Consider the following 21091-nt stretch of genomic DNA (forward strand, 5'->3'; position numbering starts at 1 on the left):
GAATCCAAATTCAGGCCCTCACTCTTGCATGGCAGGTTTTGCCGCGACTGAGCCATCTCCAAAGTTCCCATCCATATATTATGAGTTATTGGTTTTGTTGTATATATGCTGTGCTAACTTGCAACAGATTCTGCAAAGAGAGGAAATAGAAGAGATAACCAGACCCTGGGTTCAATTTCTGTTCAGGTAGGAGAGAATTAACTCCCTGTTACTAAAACCTGGCTATCTCTGGCTGCCTACTCTTGGAACTTCTTCCTGAAATCTTTGCTAAGTCACCATTACTGCAGTCTGTGCGGTGAATGAGGAGACCAAGGAAAGAACGGAGCCAGACACAAAATGCCTGAAGTCTGCTTAGGCTTTTACATAAAGGTGAAGTAGTGCAAATGTCCAAGCAAACAGGAGGGCAAGGATGGCAGTAAGCAGTGGTTGTCCATAGATACACACATAGCACATGATAAACAGGAAAACAATGAGTGGAGATGACTGCATGTACGGTGAACTAGAGAAACACACCAAAGTGTTTACAGATGTCAGCAGCAGCACAGGCACCCACCGACATCATTTTCTAAATTTATTTTTTTTGGGGGGGGGGGGGGGCGGCGGTAAGGGGGTAGGGAGTTGAGAAAGGGTTTCATATGACCCAGCCTGACCTTAAACTAGTTATGTAATGTGTGATGGCTGGTTTTGAACTCATGCTCCTCCTGCTTCAACTTCCTAATTGCTGAGATTCCAGGTGTATGCCACATCTGGTTCAAATTCTCTTTAATGATCTCAAAAAGCCTTTCCTCAGTTTGTGAGACTACATCCTACCCCGGCTAGCCTTTCAGTGCTCTGTGAAACCTCACACAGAAAAAAGAACAGATGAAACTGTTACTTACTGGTACTTTCTAAGATTGTTTTTTGTTTGTTTTTAAGACATGTGTAGTCCAGGCTGTCCTAAAACTGACTATGTGGCCAAGGATGACCTTGAATTTTTGATTCTCTTATCTCTACATCCCTAGCTGGTATTACAGGTGTGTGTCAGTTATGTGCATAATGGCAGGGACTGAACCCAGAGTTTCATACACACTGAGAAAGCAATCTACTAACTGAGTACATACTCAGATCCATTTAGGATAGTTCTCTATAAAACAAATAACAAAGTGCTATAGGAGAAATGAGCACTTACCCTTGCTGGCAATGGAGCCTTCAAAGAACCCCTTGGACACAGTCAGTAAGGGCCAATTAGTATCCAACGGCATGATAGGTGCAGGCGGCTGGAGCAGCTTGGCATTAGGATCGATGTCTGGGATCTGAGAGGTGGAATAATAAACACGTTAAACATCAACAGCTCTATCATTCAGCTAAGGTTAGGCTGCTTCCTCTAGACAGCTTTAAGCCTCTCTCTGCAATTTGCTGGGAGAATGAAATTTATGGGTTTAAATTATGCCAAGATGAGAACGAGTCGTTTTACCAGAGACACCTGTGGAAATACTCACTGTCTCCTTCTCGGGGTCAAATGTTTCCTTCAGACTCTCAGCTTCTTCATCTAAGCCATGTGTAGCAGCTGTGAGATAGGCCAGGGACTCTAAAGAAAAAACAGGCTTTGTGGTGTAAGGACTTTTCCAAGAGAATGCTATTTTGGTAGACTTCTGAGGGAGAGGGTGACAACTATCTCCTAGTATCCAAATGCTTCCATATTACCCAACCATAAGTGCAGGCTCAAGTTGTTAACTAGCCTCTAATGTCAGAATATGTCAGAAGTGACGAAACGTCACAACCAAGACTAGCTTACAATAATTGTGGATTCTATTTTGGGTGTCATCTTGTTTACCTGTTCTGAGGGAAACCAGGTGCCATGTTGTGAACTTGTGATAGAGAAGGTAACATGGCAAGACGACACTGTCCCTCAGACAAAGGGGAGCAAAGACCCAAGTAACGGCCACATCCATAAAGTGAGTGTGGAGATGCACTCTTCTCCTGTTGGTCTTTGAATGTCTATAGTTCTGAAGAACACTCTGAAGGCAGCTTCAGTAGACACCCTGAACCAAAGCTAAGCCACACTCTAAACATGAGGAGATGTTTTATTTATTAATGTTTTTATGTTTACTGTGTATGTATGTTTGTGTGGGAGTCTCACAGGACACATGTAGAGGCCAGAGGACACCCTGTTGGGAGCTGGTTCCCTCAGCTGTTTTAGAATATAACTTGGAAAGGGGCAACAGACACCACAGATGTGGCAAGAGGTCCCTGAAACAGCACAAGAAGCATGCTAAAGACATGGATGAAAAAGTAGGGCTTTTCAATAAAAACAAAAAGAGAAGAAACTTGAGGAGCTAAAAGCAAAGGCCAAGGGGGAAGTAAAAAACCTCATCTATCCAGTGGGTTCCTGGACAGTCGGGGCTTCATAGTGAGACCATCTTTAAAAAATCTGGTAAAAAGAAACATGTTTGTTGTGCCTGATGACAGTGACCCTTGATTCCATTCCTATTTAAACATCTGAGTTCACTGTCACATCTTTTGCCACTTACTAGGAGTGTTATATTAGAGTCTATCATAAATTAAATATTTGTTAAAAAACAAATTAAAAAACAATTATAATTTAGGTATCCTTTTTTGGAAACTAGACCATAAATGTTTCAGATTTCAGAGATTTTCAGATTTTGTAACTTTTGCATAGAAATTACAGTAGGAATATCCTCATCTCCTCATCAGGAAATAGGAAATCTGGACCCTCAAGATGGCTCAATAGATAAGGGCTCTTGCCACCAAGCCTGGCAGTCTGAGTTCAATTCCTGAAAGGAGAACCAACTCTCATAAGTTGTCCTTTAAATTCAGAAATTTCTTTTTTCTTTGGTTTTTCAAGACAGGGTTTCTCTGTGTAACAGCTCTGGCTGTCCTGGGACTCACTTTTAGACCAGGCTGGCCTCGAACTCCCAGAGATCTGGCTGCTTCTGCCTCCTGAGTGCTGGGATTAAAGGTGTGCACCACTACCACCCGACTAAATTCAGAAATTCCTAAGCATGTACTGACATTTAAGAAGCTGTATTTTAGCTAGTAAGTTCCAGACTAGCCAGGGTTACATATTATTTGGATTTTGGAGCATTTCAAATTTTGGATTTCATTTAGGAATATTTAACCTCTACTAAATTTTAAGGTAATTTTTTTTTTCTTTCTTTCTTTTCTTTCTTTTTTTTTCTGGTAAGGTATGTGCCACTACAGCTCATCTCTTTAATTTTTAAAAATTAAAATTTTTTTTTTTTTTTTTTTTTTTTTTTGAGATAGAGTTTCTCTGTGTAGCCCTGGAAGTCCTGAAACCTGCTCTGTAGACCAGGCTGGCCTTGAATTCAGAGATCCACCTGCCTCTGTCTCCCAAGTGCTGGGATTAAAGGCGAGCTCCACCATTCCCAGCTCTGGGTTGGTAATTTCTTACAAAGCAACTAATTCATAATTAACCCAGTTACTTATACTTAAGCACCATCATCAATGCTAATAACAACCTTGGACTTATCCCTGACTCCTCTCTATCACAGCCTATATCTACACCTTGTACTTAAATCTTTTTTACTAGATTATTATATTTTATATGTGATTGGCCTGCATGTATGTATGTACATCATGTGCACGCTTGGTGCTCATAGAAGTCAGAAGACATTGGACCCCCTGGAACTAGAGTTAAGTAGAGTTGTGAGCCCCCATATAGGCACTAGGAACTGAACCCAGGTCCTCTGCAAGAGCAACAAGTGTTCTTAACAGCTGACCCACCTCTCTAACCCCTTGTTTTTTGAGACAGAGTCTTACTCTTAGCCCAGGATGGCCTCAAACTTATGGAAATCCTCTTGCCTCACTGTCGTCCTGAGTAATAAGATTAGATGGGAGTCACCATTCCTAGAACTTGTTCCTTAATGGATCTCAAATTCTAGCATAATATTTAGTATTCAGTGAGTTGTCAACAAACAATAGCAAGAACAAATCAAGACCTGTGAACTGCATGAGTCTAATCTCCACAGAGGAAGTTAAGGAAGCACCAGGACTCCTTGTCTGGCTCTACCACCATTTGGTTTAGAAGAAAAAATTTAAACATAGTATCATACAATGTGAAAAATGTACAATAAAGGGCAATTCCCAAAAAAGACTTTTCAAAGTGTCAAAGGAGTTGGTGAGTCCTGGATAGATACTTACTCTGTCCACAGTTCTTCAGGATTCGCACCCTCTCTGACACATCACCCAGGTATAGGGCATTCTGATAATGGCCACTCATGTCCTTTCGGATCTCAGCTGCATCAAATCAACGAGAAACCAACTTAAGCCTTCTTGCTAAAGATCTCTCTCCTTTATTTACCTTCCTCCTTCCCCCAAGTCCCACACTTCCCAGTCTTAGTTTTAGGGAACCCACCAATCTTCATCATCTTGCGAAGTTTCTCCAGGTTGCCGGTAATAAGGTACAAGAAGGAAAGTTTGTCGAAGTTTTTGGTACGCTGATAGCACATTTCTACTATCTGGTGATTTCCCTGTAGCAGGGCCACTTCTCCCAGCTTCTCCCAGCAGTTCTTGTCATCCAGGGCTTTGGCTGCTTCTAGAGCAATCTGAAGAATTCCCGTGGTCAGGGTTTAGTGTGGGCACTATGACTCAAAACCAGGGGAGTCCATCAAAGCATTTGTCTCCAAAATTTCCCAAGGACTCTCTATACTTGCAATCACTACTTCCACTCTATTTCTATCAAGAATTCTGCGTACATGAGACTGGATCCACAGATGGAGACTCACACCATCGTTCTCACCCTCTGAATTTTCCTTGCACAGTACAACCACCTATCAGTTACACAATCCACAGAGACAGCCCTTACTTGTGCTGTCTTATTTCCTATCTGCTGGTTCTGAAGCTCCACAGGGGAAATAGGAGAAGAAATGAGACGCAGATGGAAAAGCAGCTTTCCTAAGTCCTTTCCTCCTGAAACAATGCCCACGCCCTCTGGGTCTCAACATTTCATAAGGACTTCATCCAGCAAGATCAAGCATCAAGGAAAACAAACAGATTCTTTAGATTTCTTACTATCTTGCTTCTATACTAGAAATTCTTTTTTTCCTTTTTTATTGTTTTTTCCAGACAGGGTTCCTCTGTGTTTCAGTCCTGGCTGTCTAGGAACTCGCTTTGTAGACCAGGCTGGCCTTGAACTTGGAGATCCATCTGCCCCTACTTCCTAAGTGCTGGGATCAAAAAGTGTACGCCACCACTGCCCAGCTTAGAAATTCTTAAATTCAGTTTGAAAACAGTAACAAGAGGCCATTTCCTGGGAATCCAGGAGTGGACCTAGCCAGAGTTCATCCTCCTGGCTAGTATTTGATTAAAGCTTGCTTCAAATCTGACCAAAAGGAGGGGGAAAAAAAAAAGAGAGAGAAAAAAAGAAAACAGTCACAAGAGTGGAAATACTGTGGCAGAAGAAGAGACAGGAAGAAGCAGAAACAGAAACGACGACAGGAAAATGGCTCAATGTAACTAAAACCATCCTAATTTCCATTCTGGCTAAGGCACAATCCCAGGATAACACTTCCTGGAGACCAGCCTGACACCTAGCATCTACTAAGTGACACTGACTCTAAGCTTCTCCCTTTCTCTACAGCTTTCTGGGACAGACAGCTGTATATTCCTCTCACCTCTATGTTTCCGCACTCCAGAGCCAGGCTGAAGCGAGTTTTCTCATCCTTTACAAAATGCAGGGCCACTTCCGGATAACCCTTTTTCTGGAGATAGGCAATGATTGACTGGCCGACTAGCTTGGCGTTCCTCACCATGTGCAGTACCTAGACATTTGGTTTGGAAAGCAGGAAACAGATTGCTTATAAGGAAAAGGTGCACTGCCTCTTATACTTTTTGTTAGGTTTCCTTGCTTCCTACCTCATCATACTTTCTGTTGATCAGGGCCAGCTTGAACTTGAACTCAGTGGGGTCGATGGTGAGTACCCGAGGCCGACACTCCCTGTCCAGGCAGTAGACATTGTTGCCCTTCACTCTTGTGACATAGATGGGTAAATCCAGAGTTCGGATGATCCCATGGTCCCTAGGAAGAGGGGTAGAAGGCACAATTCAGGAAGCGAGAGGAAATCCAGCTTTTAAATAATGAACGAAGCTAGGACAGTCTTTTCCTGTTACCCTTTCTTTCATCAAGCACTACTTAAACAATGGTACAGCCAGAAGTGTTTCAAATTGATTTTATTCTTTTCTACGACAGAACAGATGCTATGGACTTTTTATTTTTATGTTTTGCAGTATAAGAGATTGAACCCAGAGCCTTTGGCATTCTAGGAAAGCACACTACCATTGACAGCCTCCTTTAAAAAATAAAAAAAAATCATTATTATGTATGTGGGCAGGATGTGGTGTAGAAATGTGTGCTGCAATGCATGTGTGGAAGTCAGAGGACAGCTCTGAGGAGTCAGCTCTCTCCTTTCACCTACATAAGGGTTCTGGGGTCAAACTCAGGTTGCCAGGCTCACATATAAAGCATTTTTTTTTAACCTGCTGTGCCATCTCACTGGTCCCTCTAGTCCTTTATAATTTTTTCCTAAGTTTTGAGAAATTTTTTATGTATATGTGTGTTTGTATGTGTATACAATACGTGGGGTGAGAGGAGTTGGAGGAATCTGGAGATTGAACTCAGGCTGTCTGGCCTGTGAGAAACTGCCTCTACCCACTGAGGCATCACACATACACACATACACATAAACACATACAGAGCCATATACACACACTGCACCCCCCTCCTCCATGAATGTCTTTAGCACACATATATACCCTGTTAGTTTTTTCATGGAGAATGTTAACAGAGAACTGCAGTTATATCTCTTGAGTTAGCACAGTGATTTCAAGAAGACACCTTCTCCCACTGTGTCCCAGAGAATTAACTTACCCAGTGGTGACGGCATATTTGATGTGGTTGCTTGTGGTATAGATAAACACCCCACTCTCATCCCAGGCCCCACTCTTGACACGAATGTTCTCATGAATGTTACATAGAGCATCCAGCTTGCGGTTACAGATCACAATGGCTGTAAGAGGCAAAGGGCATGAGTGCTCTGTTGGACAGGGTGAGTGCAGTAGACTGGCAGGGGGGAAGTGGGCTCTAAGACGGTGGATATAATGAAGACTTACCATGTTTGGCCAGTAGCGCTACATGAGACATGTCTGCTGACCAGATAACATATTTCACCTTGGAAATCTTCACTGATGCCAGAGTCCTGGGATAGCAAGAGAAAGGTAATCACGAATGGGCCTAATCCCTTGTCTCAAGCTATGACCTATGTCTTTTTCCATCTTTAATTAATGTAAAACTCAACTTCTCAATGGAACACCAAGGGAACATTGCTCACTGTAGGTCAGTGAGCTCAAATGTTTGGGCTCACACTCTGCACTGCCCCTTCCTTATTCCTTGTCCCCATCCCTCCTATAGGCACTAACATCTATCAGTTTCACCACTAGAATTACAAAATTCCTTAAGAACAGGAACTGTGCTATTCACCTCTGTGTCCTTCTCATTCTAAGACCTGAAAGCATTCCTTGTCCAGGTAGGTACTATAAAAATACCTAAGTACACAGCCCCTTGCTACCCTGCTGGAGTGCATGCACCGGGTGGGAGAGTAGCCATGGAGGGGAAAAAGGACTACTAACAGTCTTAGAGTTAAGTGTACAAGAAGCAGCTAGGCCACATGCAAGCTGAGGAAAAAAGCTCCTAGGAAATATTTCTACTCTCCCTCACTACATCTCTGTCTGTCAGGGGCATCTGTCATGTTACCGCTTTTGCTGGACATCAAAGAGTGTGATGGAATCTGCATCCCGAAGCAAGAGGTTGCCAGTGCCAGCATAGAAGATTTCATCACAGTTGGGCACCTGGATTTTTTTGGTGATCTCATTCTTCAGATTCTTTATCAGAAGCTGAAATGAGTACAGATGGAGTTATGAGAAGTGAATGAATAAGGTAACAGCTAATGATGTCCCTCAGCAATTGTTCGTTCAATGAAGAATTTTTTTTTTCCCTGTCCAAGTCATTTATACATCAGGTTGATCACTCCAAGACTGTCTCCAGGGCCTTATTATTAACCTCTGTCTTTTCTCTCTTTTTCCTTCTCCAACTCCCTCAACATTTATCCCTCAACATTTATTTATTTATTTATTTATTTATTTATTTATTTATTTATTTATTTATTTATTTATTTATTTATTTATAAAGCTCCTGTGTGTGTGTGTGTGTACATGGTGTCCATGTGTGGGGGTCAGGGGACAAATTGAAGAAGTCAGTTCTCTCCTTCTACACATGGGTCCCAGAAATTGAATTTAGGTCATCTACCTTGGTAAGGGTCCTTACCCACTGAGACATCTCAATGGCCTCTAACCTCTCTCTTAAAAAAAGAAGTCCTAAAAGGCTGGGCCAGGACTACATACCCTGTCAGGGCTACAGAGAAAGTTCATTGCCACTCTACTCAGATCCTCACTAGTCTTAGTGAGATCCTCAAAATTACACAACAAATAAAGAAAAAAGTTGATTATAGTGGCAGAGCACTTACCTTGCATGAACAAGGCCCTAAATTCAACCCCAGGACTTAAAACTCAGCAGACAACAAAAAAAACTACTCACCTAAATCTGAGTTTCTTAATCAGTTAGAAAGAAAACAGCCAGGAATTAAGCTTTAGTTGAGGTTTTATTGGGAGACCTTCGCTATCTATCTATCTATCTATCTATCTATCTATCTATCTATCTATCGGCAGGGTTTCTCTGTGTAGCTCTGGCTATCCTAGAATTTGTTCTGTAGACCAGGACTACCTCAGCCTTAAAGGTGTGTGTCACCATGCCTGACTCTCTAAACTTAATACATTTTAAATACCAATAAGGGGAGTGGGACAGGGAGGAAAACCTGTGTACATGAACAATATAAATATACTTAAAGTCTGATGGTCTTAGCTCCTCTAAATTCAGAAGCCCAGAGCCCCAGTGACATCAACCCAATCAAATCAACTTGTCCTCCCTAAGGGATTAGCCTAGGGTTAGAGGGAGACCCGGTGCCCAAGGATCACAACAGTGCTCTTTACTGTGCACTGCCATCATCCTCCCTAACTCAGTCTCCACGTTTAGCCTTAACTCACCGAATGCATGCGATCTAGGACAGCAAACCGGTTCCGAGCAACCCAAACCGCCGTCAGGCCTGAGGATCGTTTCCCTTCAGGGGCTGGAGAGAACAAAACCAAAGTGTGGGAGCATGTGGTGAGCCGCTAGCAGGTGACGGAGTCAGGTGCCATGGAGCTGCCATTTTGGCTTCGCCAGTTCAGCTGCCTCCTAACTAATTCAGCCATAACCTCAGGCTACTGTCAGGGACTTTTCCCCACCAGTTCCCTCCAAACTCCAGCCCCCACCCCTGCCAAGCCTCTTATCTCTAGGCCAAGTGGCTGCATTTCAGCCAGCACCACATACTGGCAGAAATGCTGCCCATCTTGGGAGACAGCACACTCCATCAAGCTAACGAGCAGGGCCTTCCTGGCCAAGCTGAGGCACAGCAAGCAGCCTGTCAAAGTTTCAGCCCTCCTATCTACACAAGCTGGAGAAGTGACAGAACCCCACCCCAGGACGCAGCTGCTCTGCTGCTTTTAACATGCTAACGCCGGCCCCCTAGCTGGGCAGGGTGGGACATGGCACTTCCAGCTAAATCTTGACAGGCTCAGTGCTGGGCAACACAGCATCAAGCTGTTGCTCTGTGAATGTCAATTCAGCATTATCGCCCTGAGGAGAGTCATAAAATGTTCCTCAGATTGCAGCTGATTAGAATTTTGAAATGGATACTCTACTCTCTGAGAAACTTGTAAAGAATATATTCAAATAGTCTTATCTGTTACACCAATGGAAAACAACAACATGCTGGCCAGCCTTGCTTTATACTTTTCTGGTACCTGGAATGCCAAAGAATTTGCAAAACAAATTTTTACCACAACCTATACTACTCCAGCTTCTGCATTCTCTCTGGTGTCCACCACTGGGCCACACCTTTATAATTATTATCCCTCTTAAAGGATGGATAACAGAAGTTCTATTGACTGTTAACAGATATGAAAAAAGAACAAAAACAAAGGTGGGCTGGGAGGCACTAAATCACAAATTTAGTTAGGGAGGCTTAGCTGACTAATTTGTGAGGGAGACTTGACTTTATGGATCCCAAATATATATGTTTCCTGTTTCTCTCATCATCTCACCCTGAGCACATTTAAAAGAGTAAAATGAGTTGGCATAATGTGTAATTCCAGTACTAAGGGGAACCATAAGTTCTAGGCTAATCTGGGTTATACAGTGAGACCTTGCCTCATACACATACACACTCCCTCCAAAAAAGAAAACAAACAAAAGAGAGTATTACAATAACAATGACCTGTTGGTACTCACAAAAGGGACAGACCTAACAAAATATTTCTCAGAACTTTGGAGGATATAAAATATCAAAATGTGCCGGGCGGTGGTGGCGCACGCCTTTAATCCCAGCACTTGGGAGGCAGAGCCCAGCAGATCTCTGTGAGTTCGAGGCCAGCCTGGACTACCAAGTGAGTCCCAGGAAAGGCGCAAAGCTACACAGAGAAACCCTGTCTCGGAAAAAAAAAAAATCAAAATGTACTAGTAAAAGGCAGGGTCTGTGGAATAAACTTTAGACTGGGCAAGGCCTGTTAATCCACTGGAAGAACTGCATTGCAAAGAGCATAAATGAGATTCCACTGCATTCTGAGAATGGTTTGTCAGCAAGTTCTAATAGTAAGGACATCAACAAGGGATGGTGGTGATGAAAGAGGCAGGCAGGGGTCTCAGCTGGATCCTGGGATCCCAGGTGGGTCATGGGACTGTTAGCAGCCTCATCTTTTTGACATGCAAAAGGAAGCAAATCGGATCTGGATATAGATAGTCGAGAATAAATCCCCAGTCCCAGGATGAGACATTGTAAGACTGGAGCCACATTTTTAAATAAATGAAACTACCAGGGTGAAAGTCATATCAGCTGACAATAATCTAGGATAACATGCTGTGCTGAAAGAGAAAATGGAGAGTTTCTAATAACCAAATTATAAAATATATATATCTAGCTGGGGTAATAAAATGGAGGCAGAACATGAATATTTCACACTACAATTGCCTCTGGTGCAACTGTCAGCAGCACCTGCCAACAGACATGAGTGATGTAGCCACAGCCTGCGGATGGGATGAGAAAAACTTGAAAAGAAGTGATGATACAGGCAAGGAGAGCTGGAAGCAGAGCGGAGGAGACGAAGAGCACCTACCATCAGGATTCTGGGAGTCTGCATCTTTGGGGATGGTGTATAGATCGTAGGTACTATTCTCTAAATTGCTTGCTCTCTGTAGGGGAAAAAGGGAAACACGTTTAGTGAGCGGCACTGAAGACACTGGTTTTTTTTTCTGACAGAGAAAACTGCAACACAGGCAACATTGAACGTATACTTCCAATTACCTGCACCCAGAGGGTCCTTGAGTTATTTCCCTAAGAATTATAATGCTCTTAGCCAAACAACCAAGCACTGATGGCACTATTCTCATTATCCTCTAAAAATGCAGATACTATCTGAATAACAACAAAGATTTCTCTCTATTCCACAAATTAAAAGATGAGGAACCTGGTGCCTCATCTGAATATACTTGTCAACTTAAAAGTCTACTTGAAAAAAGAAAAGGAAAACAAAACAGATCTAAGAAGACATTCAAGAAAACTGTCATGAGAATATGGTAGTGTTAGATACTAAAAGACCAAGATTACGTATAAAAAGCTATACAGGAAAAGCAAATTTCATTCAGCCACCAGGATACTAAAGTTAGAATGCCATTTCTTCATTTTTTTTTTAAGATGGTGTGGCAGGAAACAGGGAGGGCCCCGATAATTTGGAAGGTGACTTCACTAAAAAGAACCAGCTTTCCAACACAGGTCTTCTATGTTCACCTGAGCAGAAGGGACAGAAAAGGCACCTCCTGTATATAACAAACAATTCCAAACATTCCTTCTGACCACTTCACAAACCCTTAATAGGTTTATGACAACTGAAGCCATTTAGTGTGAGCTCTGAGCGTCCACTGGGTTAGCTCTTACAAAATATCAATTAAGAGATCCATCAGGAAGACACAACTTGCCTAACAGGTGCCTATATATTTAATTTTCAGTACTGGGGGAAAAGAGCTTTTAAGAGGCCATTAGAGGCCAGGTGAATCTCTGTGAGTTTGAGGCCAGGCTGGTCTACAGAGTAAGTTCAAAGACAGCCAAAGATACACACAGAAACCCAGTCTTGAAAAAACAAAAAATGCCATTAGAGGTTCTCTAAGGGCAATAAGATACTTAGAGAAACTGAGAAGAACCTAGAGAAACTCCATAATTACTTACAGTGCACAGCAGGACTGCATTTTCTGCTGGATTGTATGACATGTTGAACACTGGAAACTTGGAACCACTACATAAAAAAGGAGGAAATAGAGTAGGTATAAGAATAGAAAAGAATTATCCCTTCAAAGTCTAGTATACATACACTCACTACTTCTATACTGAGGAAAAACAGATACCCTTTCCATTAAAACTTGACTACTTAATAGTTCAAATGGCAAAGAATAGCACTAGCCACATTTTTATCAGAAGGTGGTGAGTGGTGATAGTTTTGCTTGGTACAAATTCCTATGCATAATTGCAGTGGACACCACAGTGTGGCATGATGTGATTTCTCTGCCTGTTTTCTTCTGTCCCTGGGACTGTTCACATAAACCCATCTTTTTGTCACAGTGAACCTAGCGGGTGGTTATAAAGCCTGCATGCCAGTGTTTGCTACCATGAATGTTTCAGCATGATGCAGCTGGCATTCAAAGCACAGTTCCTTTGGCCAGGCATCCCAGAGGTTATATCTTCCAGAGACACAGCTCTGCTTTTTAGGGATGCGGTATTTTTCTGTAAAGGTAGAGTTCTGATAAACTTTAACTCTTCTAAAAAAAAAAAAATCATTATTTTCTTATTATTCTGAACTGTAGACATTTAGGTCTATCACTCCACTCTGCCAGAAGGTTCCTCAAGGCATTAATGACAAAGGCCAAAACATATATTACCAAATTGGGCTATTCTCTATCTAGGAGCTTTCTATGATCTGCAAGAGTTGCAGACATTAGTAGGAAAATATCTATGGCACAAGGCCACTAGCAGTCCCAATAGGGGACTTCCCATTCTCCTCATGGACACCTCTGTATCTCCCATAATGGGATTTAAACTGAGGAGGTTTGTTCAGTGGGAATCCATATTTGATAGCTAAGACACAAAAGGCTGGTTAAAGAGCCCTGCTTGAGGAAGTGCAACAGATGAAAGGGTTTAGAAGAAGAAATAAGTCAGACTTGCCTCCTCAGTTGCATCACAGCTACATCTTTGGAACTGTTGAAATCCAGCTGACGTAGGAATCGGTCCTTTACATAATGCAGCATATTGCCATGCACAGCATAAGCTGGACGCTCACGTTCCAGCTTAAATACAATCATCCCACCATCGTGGCCTAGATAACAGAGAGAAGAGAGGAAACAACCAGCTGTAGGCAAAAGGACTGCTAGAACTAGGAGATACACAGAGGAATATATTCACATGCTAAAAGGGTCAGGGGCATCTACTACAGTGTGGAGATGGATTGTGCCTCAAGGGTTCATACGAGAAGCTTGGTGTGAGATGCTGAGGTGGTAGAATCTTTAAGAGATGAGGTTAGTAAAATGTTACTAGGTCATTAGAGAAGCACCCTGGGATTCATGTTCTCGTAGGACCCTGGTCAGTAACCTGGGGAGAATGTTACTATACAAAGAGTACCCTGAATTCTCTCTGGATTTCTACCTGGTCATGTGATCTCTCCCTCTTGAACACTCCTATCATGTGTCATGCTGTGTCATACTGTGATTGAGCCAAAAGAACAGTCATCAAAGGACAAATGGTTGGGCTGCTCAATCTTGGATTTTCAACCTCCTTAACGGTAAATAAAAGAAACACCTTTTCTTCTTCAAATCTATTTATTCTTATTTTATGTCTACATGTAAGTACCTGCATTCACATTATATGCACATTGTGTATGCCTGGTGCATGAGGAAGCCAAAAGAGGGTGTCAGATCCCCTGGAACAGGATTAACAGGCAGTTGTAAACTACCATGTGGGTGCTGGGAATGGAACCTTAGTCCTCTGTAAGAGTAGCAAGTGCTCTTCACCCATGAGGCATCTCTCCAGCCCAAATCTCTTTTTTTAAGTACCCAATGTGAAGAATTTTGCTACAGCTATAGATAACAGAACAATATAACATCTAAATGCATTCCTAAACTCTCACAATTCTTAGAACCTTTTTCCAAGTAATTTTCTGTCACTCATCTCCTTGCCCTTTCTTCTTGAACCCAGGACCTCATACAAGCTAGAAAAGCACTCTACCAGTGAACTATATTCCCAGCCCTGTCAATCTTCTTAATATTATTTCATACTACCATATTTAAGTACATTTTTCTGTGTGTTCTCTGAAGGAAGAATTTATACTATTTTTCATTCTTTCTAGTCCTTAGCAAATAAGAAAATCATAAAAACTATCTGCTTAAAAAAATGAATGTTGGGCTGGAGAGATGGCTCAGTGGTTAAGAGCACTGGCTGCTCTTCCAGAGGACCCGGGTTCAATTACCAGCATCTGCATGGCTACTCACAACTGTCAGTAACCACAGTTCCAGGGGATCCAACACCCTCATGCAGACATGAACTGAGACAAAACACCAATGCATATAAAATAAAATTAAATAAAATCTCTAAAAGAAAATGAATGTTAACTTGTTTCTACACTTATTTGTTCACTGGGTGAGGGCACACCATGATATATGTGTGGAGGTTAGAGGACTACTCATGAGAATCTGTTTTCTCCTACCCTGTGGGTTCTGGGTAATAAACGCAGGTGGTCAGGCGTATTGGCAAGCACTTTTGCCAGCTGAGCCATTTTGCCTTCACATGAAAGTTGATTTAAAAAGCCTTTATGAAATAAGTAAGTAAATTAAAAAAACGAAACAAAAAACTTTTTGTTTCGTTTTTTTGAGACAGGGTCTCTCTACATAGTACTGGCTATTCTAGAAGTTACTCTGTAGCCCAGGCTGGCCTCGAATCCAGAGATCCTCCTGCCTCTGCCTCCTGTGTGCTGGGATTAAAGGCGTGGGGTACCATGCCCAATGTAATAAAAAAGCTTTGGAGAGGACCTGGGTTTGGCTCCCAGTACCCACACAGTGACTCATAATCATCCATAACTCTAGTTCCAGAGAATTAGATGCTCTCTTTTGAGGCACACATGCAGTATACAGATATACATGCAGGCAAAACACTCATACACAGAAAAATAAAATAAAAAAAAAAATCAAGTTTTCAAATAAAAAAGAAAATGTTTCCAGGTGGTAGTGGCACATGCCTTTACTCACAGCACAGTGGAGGCAGAGGCAGGCAGATTGCTGTGAGTTTGAGGACAGCCAAGGCTACATGAGAAACCCTGTCTGGAAAAGCAAAAAACAAAAAACAACAACAACAAAAAGTAAAAATAAAATGTTTGTACCTTCCCGATTAGCATCATCCACCCCTTAAATAATCTCATTTTTATATTCCAACTGCCTGCCCACATATAAACCAGCTTTATTTTCATACTCAAAATCTTCCAGTGGCTTCTTTTAAAAACTTGATTTTTTTTTTAAATTTTATTTTTCTGTGTATGAGTGTTTTGCCTGCATGTATATCTGTATACTGCATGTGTGCCTCAAAAGAGAGCATCTAATTCTCTGGAACTAGAGTTATGGATGATTATGAGTCACTGTGTGGGTACTGGGAGCCAAACCCAGGTCCTCTCCAAAAACAAGGGCTCTTAACCATTGAGTCATCTTTCTAGCCCCTTTCCAGGGGTTTTTAATTCATTAGGAATAAACTTTGTTTACTTTTGAGGAAGGGCTTTTCTGTGTAGCCCTGGCTGTCCTGAAACTCACTCTGTAGACCAGGCTGGCTTTGAACTCACAGAGATCCACCTGCCTCTGCTTCCCAAGTGCTGGGATTAAAGGCAGGTGCCACAACTGCCCAGCCAGAATGAAATAAAATAAAGTTCTAGACATTGTTGTGGAATATTAGTTTAAGATGCGTTACATTTCTTTATACTGTGAAATATGTTTAATGATGCAAAGATGTGTGGCATTGTTTTATGTTGCATTTGTTTAACTCTGTGAAGCTATGTTACTTTGCCTGTCTAAAACACCTGATTGGTCTAATAAAGAGCTGAATGGCCAAGAGCTAGGCAGGAAACAGGTGGGGCTGGCAGAAAGAGAGAATAAATAAAAGAAAAAGAGGGAGGAGTGAGAAAAGGGGAAGGAGCGGAGGATGCCAGGGGCCAGCTACCCAGCCACACAGCCAACAACAGTGTAAGAAGTAAAGAAAGACATATAGAATAGAGAAAGGTAAAAGCCCAGAGGCAAAAGGTAGAGGGATAATTTAAGAAAAGCTGGCTAGAAACAAGCCAAGCTAAGGCTGGACATTCCCAAGTAAGAATAAGTCTTCGTTTATTTATTTGGGAGCTGGGTAGCAGGCCCCCAAAGAGCAAAGAGTAAAAAAACAACTAACTACAAGCCATAGCCTATAAAATCAAGCAAAATCTGATGTAGTCTTACTTCCTACTACTTAATGCCTTATTATATTTCCACTGGCATCTCTAATATTCCCCTACCATGCTAAGAACTTCTCTTTTTTATCCATTCCATGTTCTTATAACATGTCCTATAACAGTCTTCCTTTCTCATTCCATTTTCTGAACACTCAATATCAACCGGGAGTACACACACTGACTATCATCATCTTCCTTTTTGCTTCATTTTTGTTCAAAGCATTTTCAAACACACATCACTTTACATACTTGTTGTTTATAGTCTATTTCCCTTAAAGCTCCATCAAGACAGGGACTCCTTTCCCCCACCCCCACCCCACCCCCCCACCCCCCCCACCCCACCCCACCCCACCCCGAGACAGGGTTTCTCCGTGTAGCTTTGGTGCCTGTCCTGGATCTCACTCTGTAGACCAGGCTGGCCTCAAACTCACAGAGATCCACCTGGCTCTGCCTCCCGAGTGCTGGGATTGAAGGAATGAGCCACCATGCCTGGTAAGACAGGGACTCCTTTATGCACTGCTTTGACACCAGCACCCAGAGTAAGGTCTGATATTTATAATGTATTTGACAGACAAATGAACTAGACTTGGCTTCTAGTTTCTCAGTCTGAGAACTCTAAGTGTTCAATACAGTCTCCTATGAGCTCCTAGGAGCACATCCAAGTGAATGAGCTGAAGGTTAAACAGACCTGGGTGGAGAAAAACACTAAAGAACACTATCCCAAGAGTAAGAGAGGTAAAAATGAGAAGAGCTTCAGTTTCGTGGCTCTGAGAGCTCTGCTTCTTTCTGTCATTCTAAAACCATGGACTGGAGACAAAGCCAATGGAAAATCACTTTCAAACCTTACAAACGTTTAACTAAATCAGAGGGGTAGGAGAAGACATGGTCTTTACCTGCTGCAAACAGGTTAAGGTTGGGATGGGCAGCTAGGACCCAGAAACGATCATGATCCCTGCGGAAAGTCTGAACCCCAGTCCTAGGAAACGAAAAAGTACACAAAGAAAACTGTTAATTAAGAATCTTCAGGCCGGGCGGTGGTGGCGCACGCCTTTAATCCCAGCACTTGGGAGGCAGAGCCAGGCGGATCTCTGTGAGTTCGAGGCCAGCCTGGGCTACAGAGTGAGTTCCAGGAAAGGCGCAAAGCTACACAGAGAAACCCTGTCTCGAAAAACCAAAAAAAAAAAAAAAAGAATCTTCAGTACATCATACACAAGAAAACTGAACAGGAAGCATATAAGCTGACTTTAAAAGTGCATCAGGCACAGAAAACAGTGTAAATGAAGTTATGGATCAGGATACAGTCTTTTTCAAACAAATCCTTTATTGTGACTTGTCAGTTTCTCCCTTATCATTTCCTATTGTACTTTCATCTCACAATTCTTACCTCCTTAGCTAAACATTCAAGAGAAGGAAAAAACTCAGACAAGTTTAGAGAAGAAAAAGAAAACAAGGAGAGTTCTATCTAATAAATGTGTTGATATTTCAGTCTTCAAGGTTTGTTTGCTTATTTATTTTTTATAGTAGTGGGTATTAAATTTAGGGCCTCATGCACTATAAGCAAGCATTTTTACCACAAAGAATTATACCCTTCAAATTTTCATAATGTAGGACTTGATTTTTCTTCATACTAAAGAGAAAAAAGAAATATTCTAACTTTTCGATTTTCTTTTTAAAACAGTATTATTGTAGAAGATGTATGTGTGTATGTGTGTGCACATGGCTTACTCGTGTGGAAGTCAGAGGACAACTTTCGGGAGATGACACACTTCTACTGTAGGTTCAAGCATGCCATCAAGTTTGTATGGAAAGCTGAGCCATCTCACTGGCCTTTTTTTTTTTGAGACTGGGTCTTAGGTAGCCTTGGTTGGCCTCCTACTCACCATATAGCAGAAGATGACCTCGACCTGATGATCCCCTTGCCAACACCCAAGTGCTGACATTACATGTATGTGCTACCATGGTTGGTTTCTAATCTGATTTTCAAAGACAGAATAAGACAGAGAAGGGACCTTCTCTTGAGTTTGGTCACATAACATAAATAATTTCCTTACCGCTTAGACATATCCCAGACTCGAATACTCTTGTCCTCAGAATTGCTGAGGATCAACTCTTGGCGAGGGTGGAAAACAGCACAAGACACGTTGTTGTAATGGCCCCGGCAGGTGTCAACCTCCCATGCCTTTGATTCTGAAGAACAAAAGGAATTATCGCAATTCTCTATAACTCTGGGATCTATAAAGCCAACATCCTTTAAAAAAAAAAAAAGATTTTATTTGTATTTTTAATTATGTGTGTGTATCTGTGTGTATAGAGCCTGTGGAGGCCAGAAGGCGGCACTGGATCCCCCGGAGCTAGAGTAACAGGTGGCTGTGAGACACCCGATGTTGATGCTAGGAACCACAATCAGGTCCTCCGCAGGTCCACTGAGCCGTTTCTATTGCCCCAATGTTTTGAAGAGACAAGGTTTTGCTATGTGGCTCAGGCTGGTCTTGTACTTGTGATCCTCCTGCCTCAACCTCACACATGCTGAAACTGCAAGGATATACCGCCACATGATCTAGAGCTAGCTGTGATACTCTCACAAGTACCACTGCAAAATATTAAGTTTTCCCCAAATGCGGCAATGTTTTTTTTTTGTGTGTGTGTGTGTAAGTCACTTCTTTTATGTATTTTGTTTGTTCTGTTTCATTTTGTTGTTAGTTACTCTGGCCCCAACACCCTCTTTTTTGAGGTGACACAAAGTTTTGCTTTGTTGCACAGGCTGGCTTTGAACACCTAGGAACAAATAATCCTACGGACTCAGCCTCTTGAGTAGCTGGAGCTACTATCACATACTATCTCAGCTCTAAGTTTCCTAGTTTTTCTGTACATATTTGTTCTTTTATTCTGAGCCCTTATTGACTGCAATACTTATATTAAAAAATTCTTTATGCTTTTATTCTATTTTATCTTCTTGGTATATATCACTAGCTGGCATTTTAGAACAATATAAACTCTATAGCATGGAGTTTTCTAGTCACAATAATATAAACAGAGTCCTGAACACAATCTAAAAAAAAGTTACTATTTGTCAAATGCTTGCATGAATTTTTACTCTTAACTATGCTCTTGTCTCTCAAAATCAGGTAACAGTCATGGGGGAAAATGGAAGAGATAATGACTATGCACTTAGAACTAGTAGGACATAATCACCTAAGGCAAGAAAACAGATCAAAGTCCAGAGAACCTGGCTACTTTCCCTTGCTAGCCAGCGGTCACTTTCTTGGATATGGCAACACCACCGCCGCGTTACTCACCATTCATACGCCAGATCTTCACTTGCCGGTCGTCTGCCCCAGATACAATAAGGGGCATCGTGGGGTGGAAGGCAGCCCAGTTTACTCCACGATCATGACCCTGTTAAGAAGAAAAGGTGGGTCTTCCAAAACAGCTTTAGAGACACAATTCACAGCAACCATGCTGGTGGTTTCTTTTTCTGCATATGGGTGCTCTAATTCGGGGCCTTGCACATGCTAAGCTAGCACCCCACCACGGAACTCTTCCCCAGCCCTCTGAAACACTCTTCAAGACTCAAGGGACTGTGCCACACTGTAAAGTTCGTTTGCTGTTGTTTTATTTTCATTGGATTTGTTTTTTTGAGACAGGGTCTTGTTGCATAGACTGAGCTGGGTTTGAACTCCAGACCTTTCTGTTTCAGTCTCCTGGAGTACAGATATGTGGCATTATACCTGGCTCATTGTAAAGGTCTGGACATTAGAATAACCATGTCAATCTGTCCACTACTACTTCAAATTCTCATGGGTCATTCCAAAGATTTCCACCAGGAAATTCAGTTTTATTTGTATCTAGGATGTTTTTTACCTTCCTTTTTACTTATCTATGCATGTTTTATTTCTCTAAGTAATTGTAACATCTTAAGTATAAAGACCTATTTTATAAGTTAATGCAGAAGTTTTCAAAGTATGATCTGGAATCCCTTGGGAGAGTTCCAAGATCCATCTGGAAAGTCTGTAAGTTCAAAGCAATTTTCCTAATCCTAAGACTTTATTTGCCTTTACTGTTATTATCTATGTTTTCCATAGGATACATGATCGGTAATGACATCAGTGTTCTGACAGCTAATGAGATGTATGCTGACAAAGTCCATATTGTTAAAGGTTCTCAGTTTTAGGCTGGAGGTGTAATTCAATGGTAGAGCATGTGCTTACTGTGTGCAAGGTACCAGGTTCAATTCCTAGCACAAAAATAAATAAATAAACAAATAAACAAACAAAGAAAGGAAGGAAGGAAGGAAAGAAAGAAGGAAGGAAGGAAGGAAGGAAGAAAAGAAATAGAAAACAAAAACAAGCGGCTGAAGAGATGGCTCATAAGCTAAGAGTACTGACTTTTCTTGAAAAGGTCCCAGGTTGGTTCCCAGCAACCACAT

The 21091-nt window shown here is 41.8% G+C and overlaps 1 protein-coding gene across 1 annotated transcript in view; it reads right to left on the bottom strand.

The window, feature by feature from the left end:
• Window positions 1–21091, bottom strand: part of Copa (COPI coat complex subunit alpha) — a 47695-nt gene that overhangs the window by 6502 nt on the left and 20102 nt on the right. Inside the window, exons 8-23 of the mRNA XM_059281087.1 lie at window positions 19962–20061; window positions 18717–18852; window positions 17559–17641; window positions 13377–13527; window positions 12387–12453; window positions 11281–11356; window positions 9115–9197; window positions 7769–7908; window positions 7129–7214; window positions 6887–7025; window positions 5875–6037; window positions 5634–5780; window positions 4376–4565; window positions 4162–4257; window positions 1479–1567; window positions 1169–1292 (exon numbers count right to left, since the gene is read on the bottom strand). Of these exons, the coding sequence (XP_059137070.1) occupies window positions 1169–1292; window positions 1479–1567; window positions 4162–4257; window positions 4376–4565; window positions 5634–5780; window positions 5875–6037; window positions 6887–7025; window positions 7129–7214; window positions 7769–7908; window positions 9115–9197; window positions 11281–11356; window positions 12387–12453; window positions 13377–13527; window positions 17559–17641; window positions 18717–18852; window positions 19962–20061 (1870 nt within the window). The remainder of the gene's footprint in view (window positions 1–1168; window positions 1293–1478; window positions 1568–4161; window positions 4258–4375; window positions 4566–5633; window positions 5781–5874; window positions 6038–6886; window positions 7026–7128; window positions 7215–7768; window positions 7909–9114; window positions 9198–11280; window positions 11357–12386; window positions 12454–13376; window positions 13528–17558; window positions 17642–18716; window positions 18853–19961; window positions 20062–21091) is intronic.

Source organism: Peromyscus eremicus, chromosome 15 (genome assembly GCF_949786415.1).
Source record: "Peromyscus eremicus chromosome 15, PerEre_H2_v1, whole genome shotgun sequence".
NCBI lineage: Eukaryota > Metazoa > Chordata > Mammalia > Rodentia > Cricetidae > Peromyscus > Peromyscus eremicus.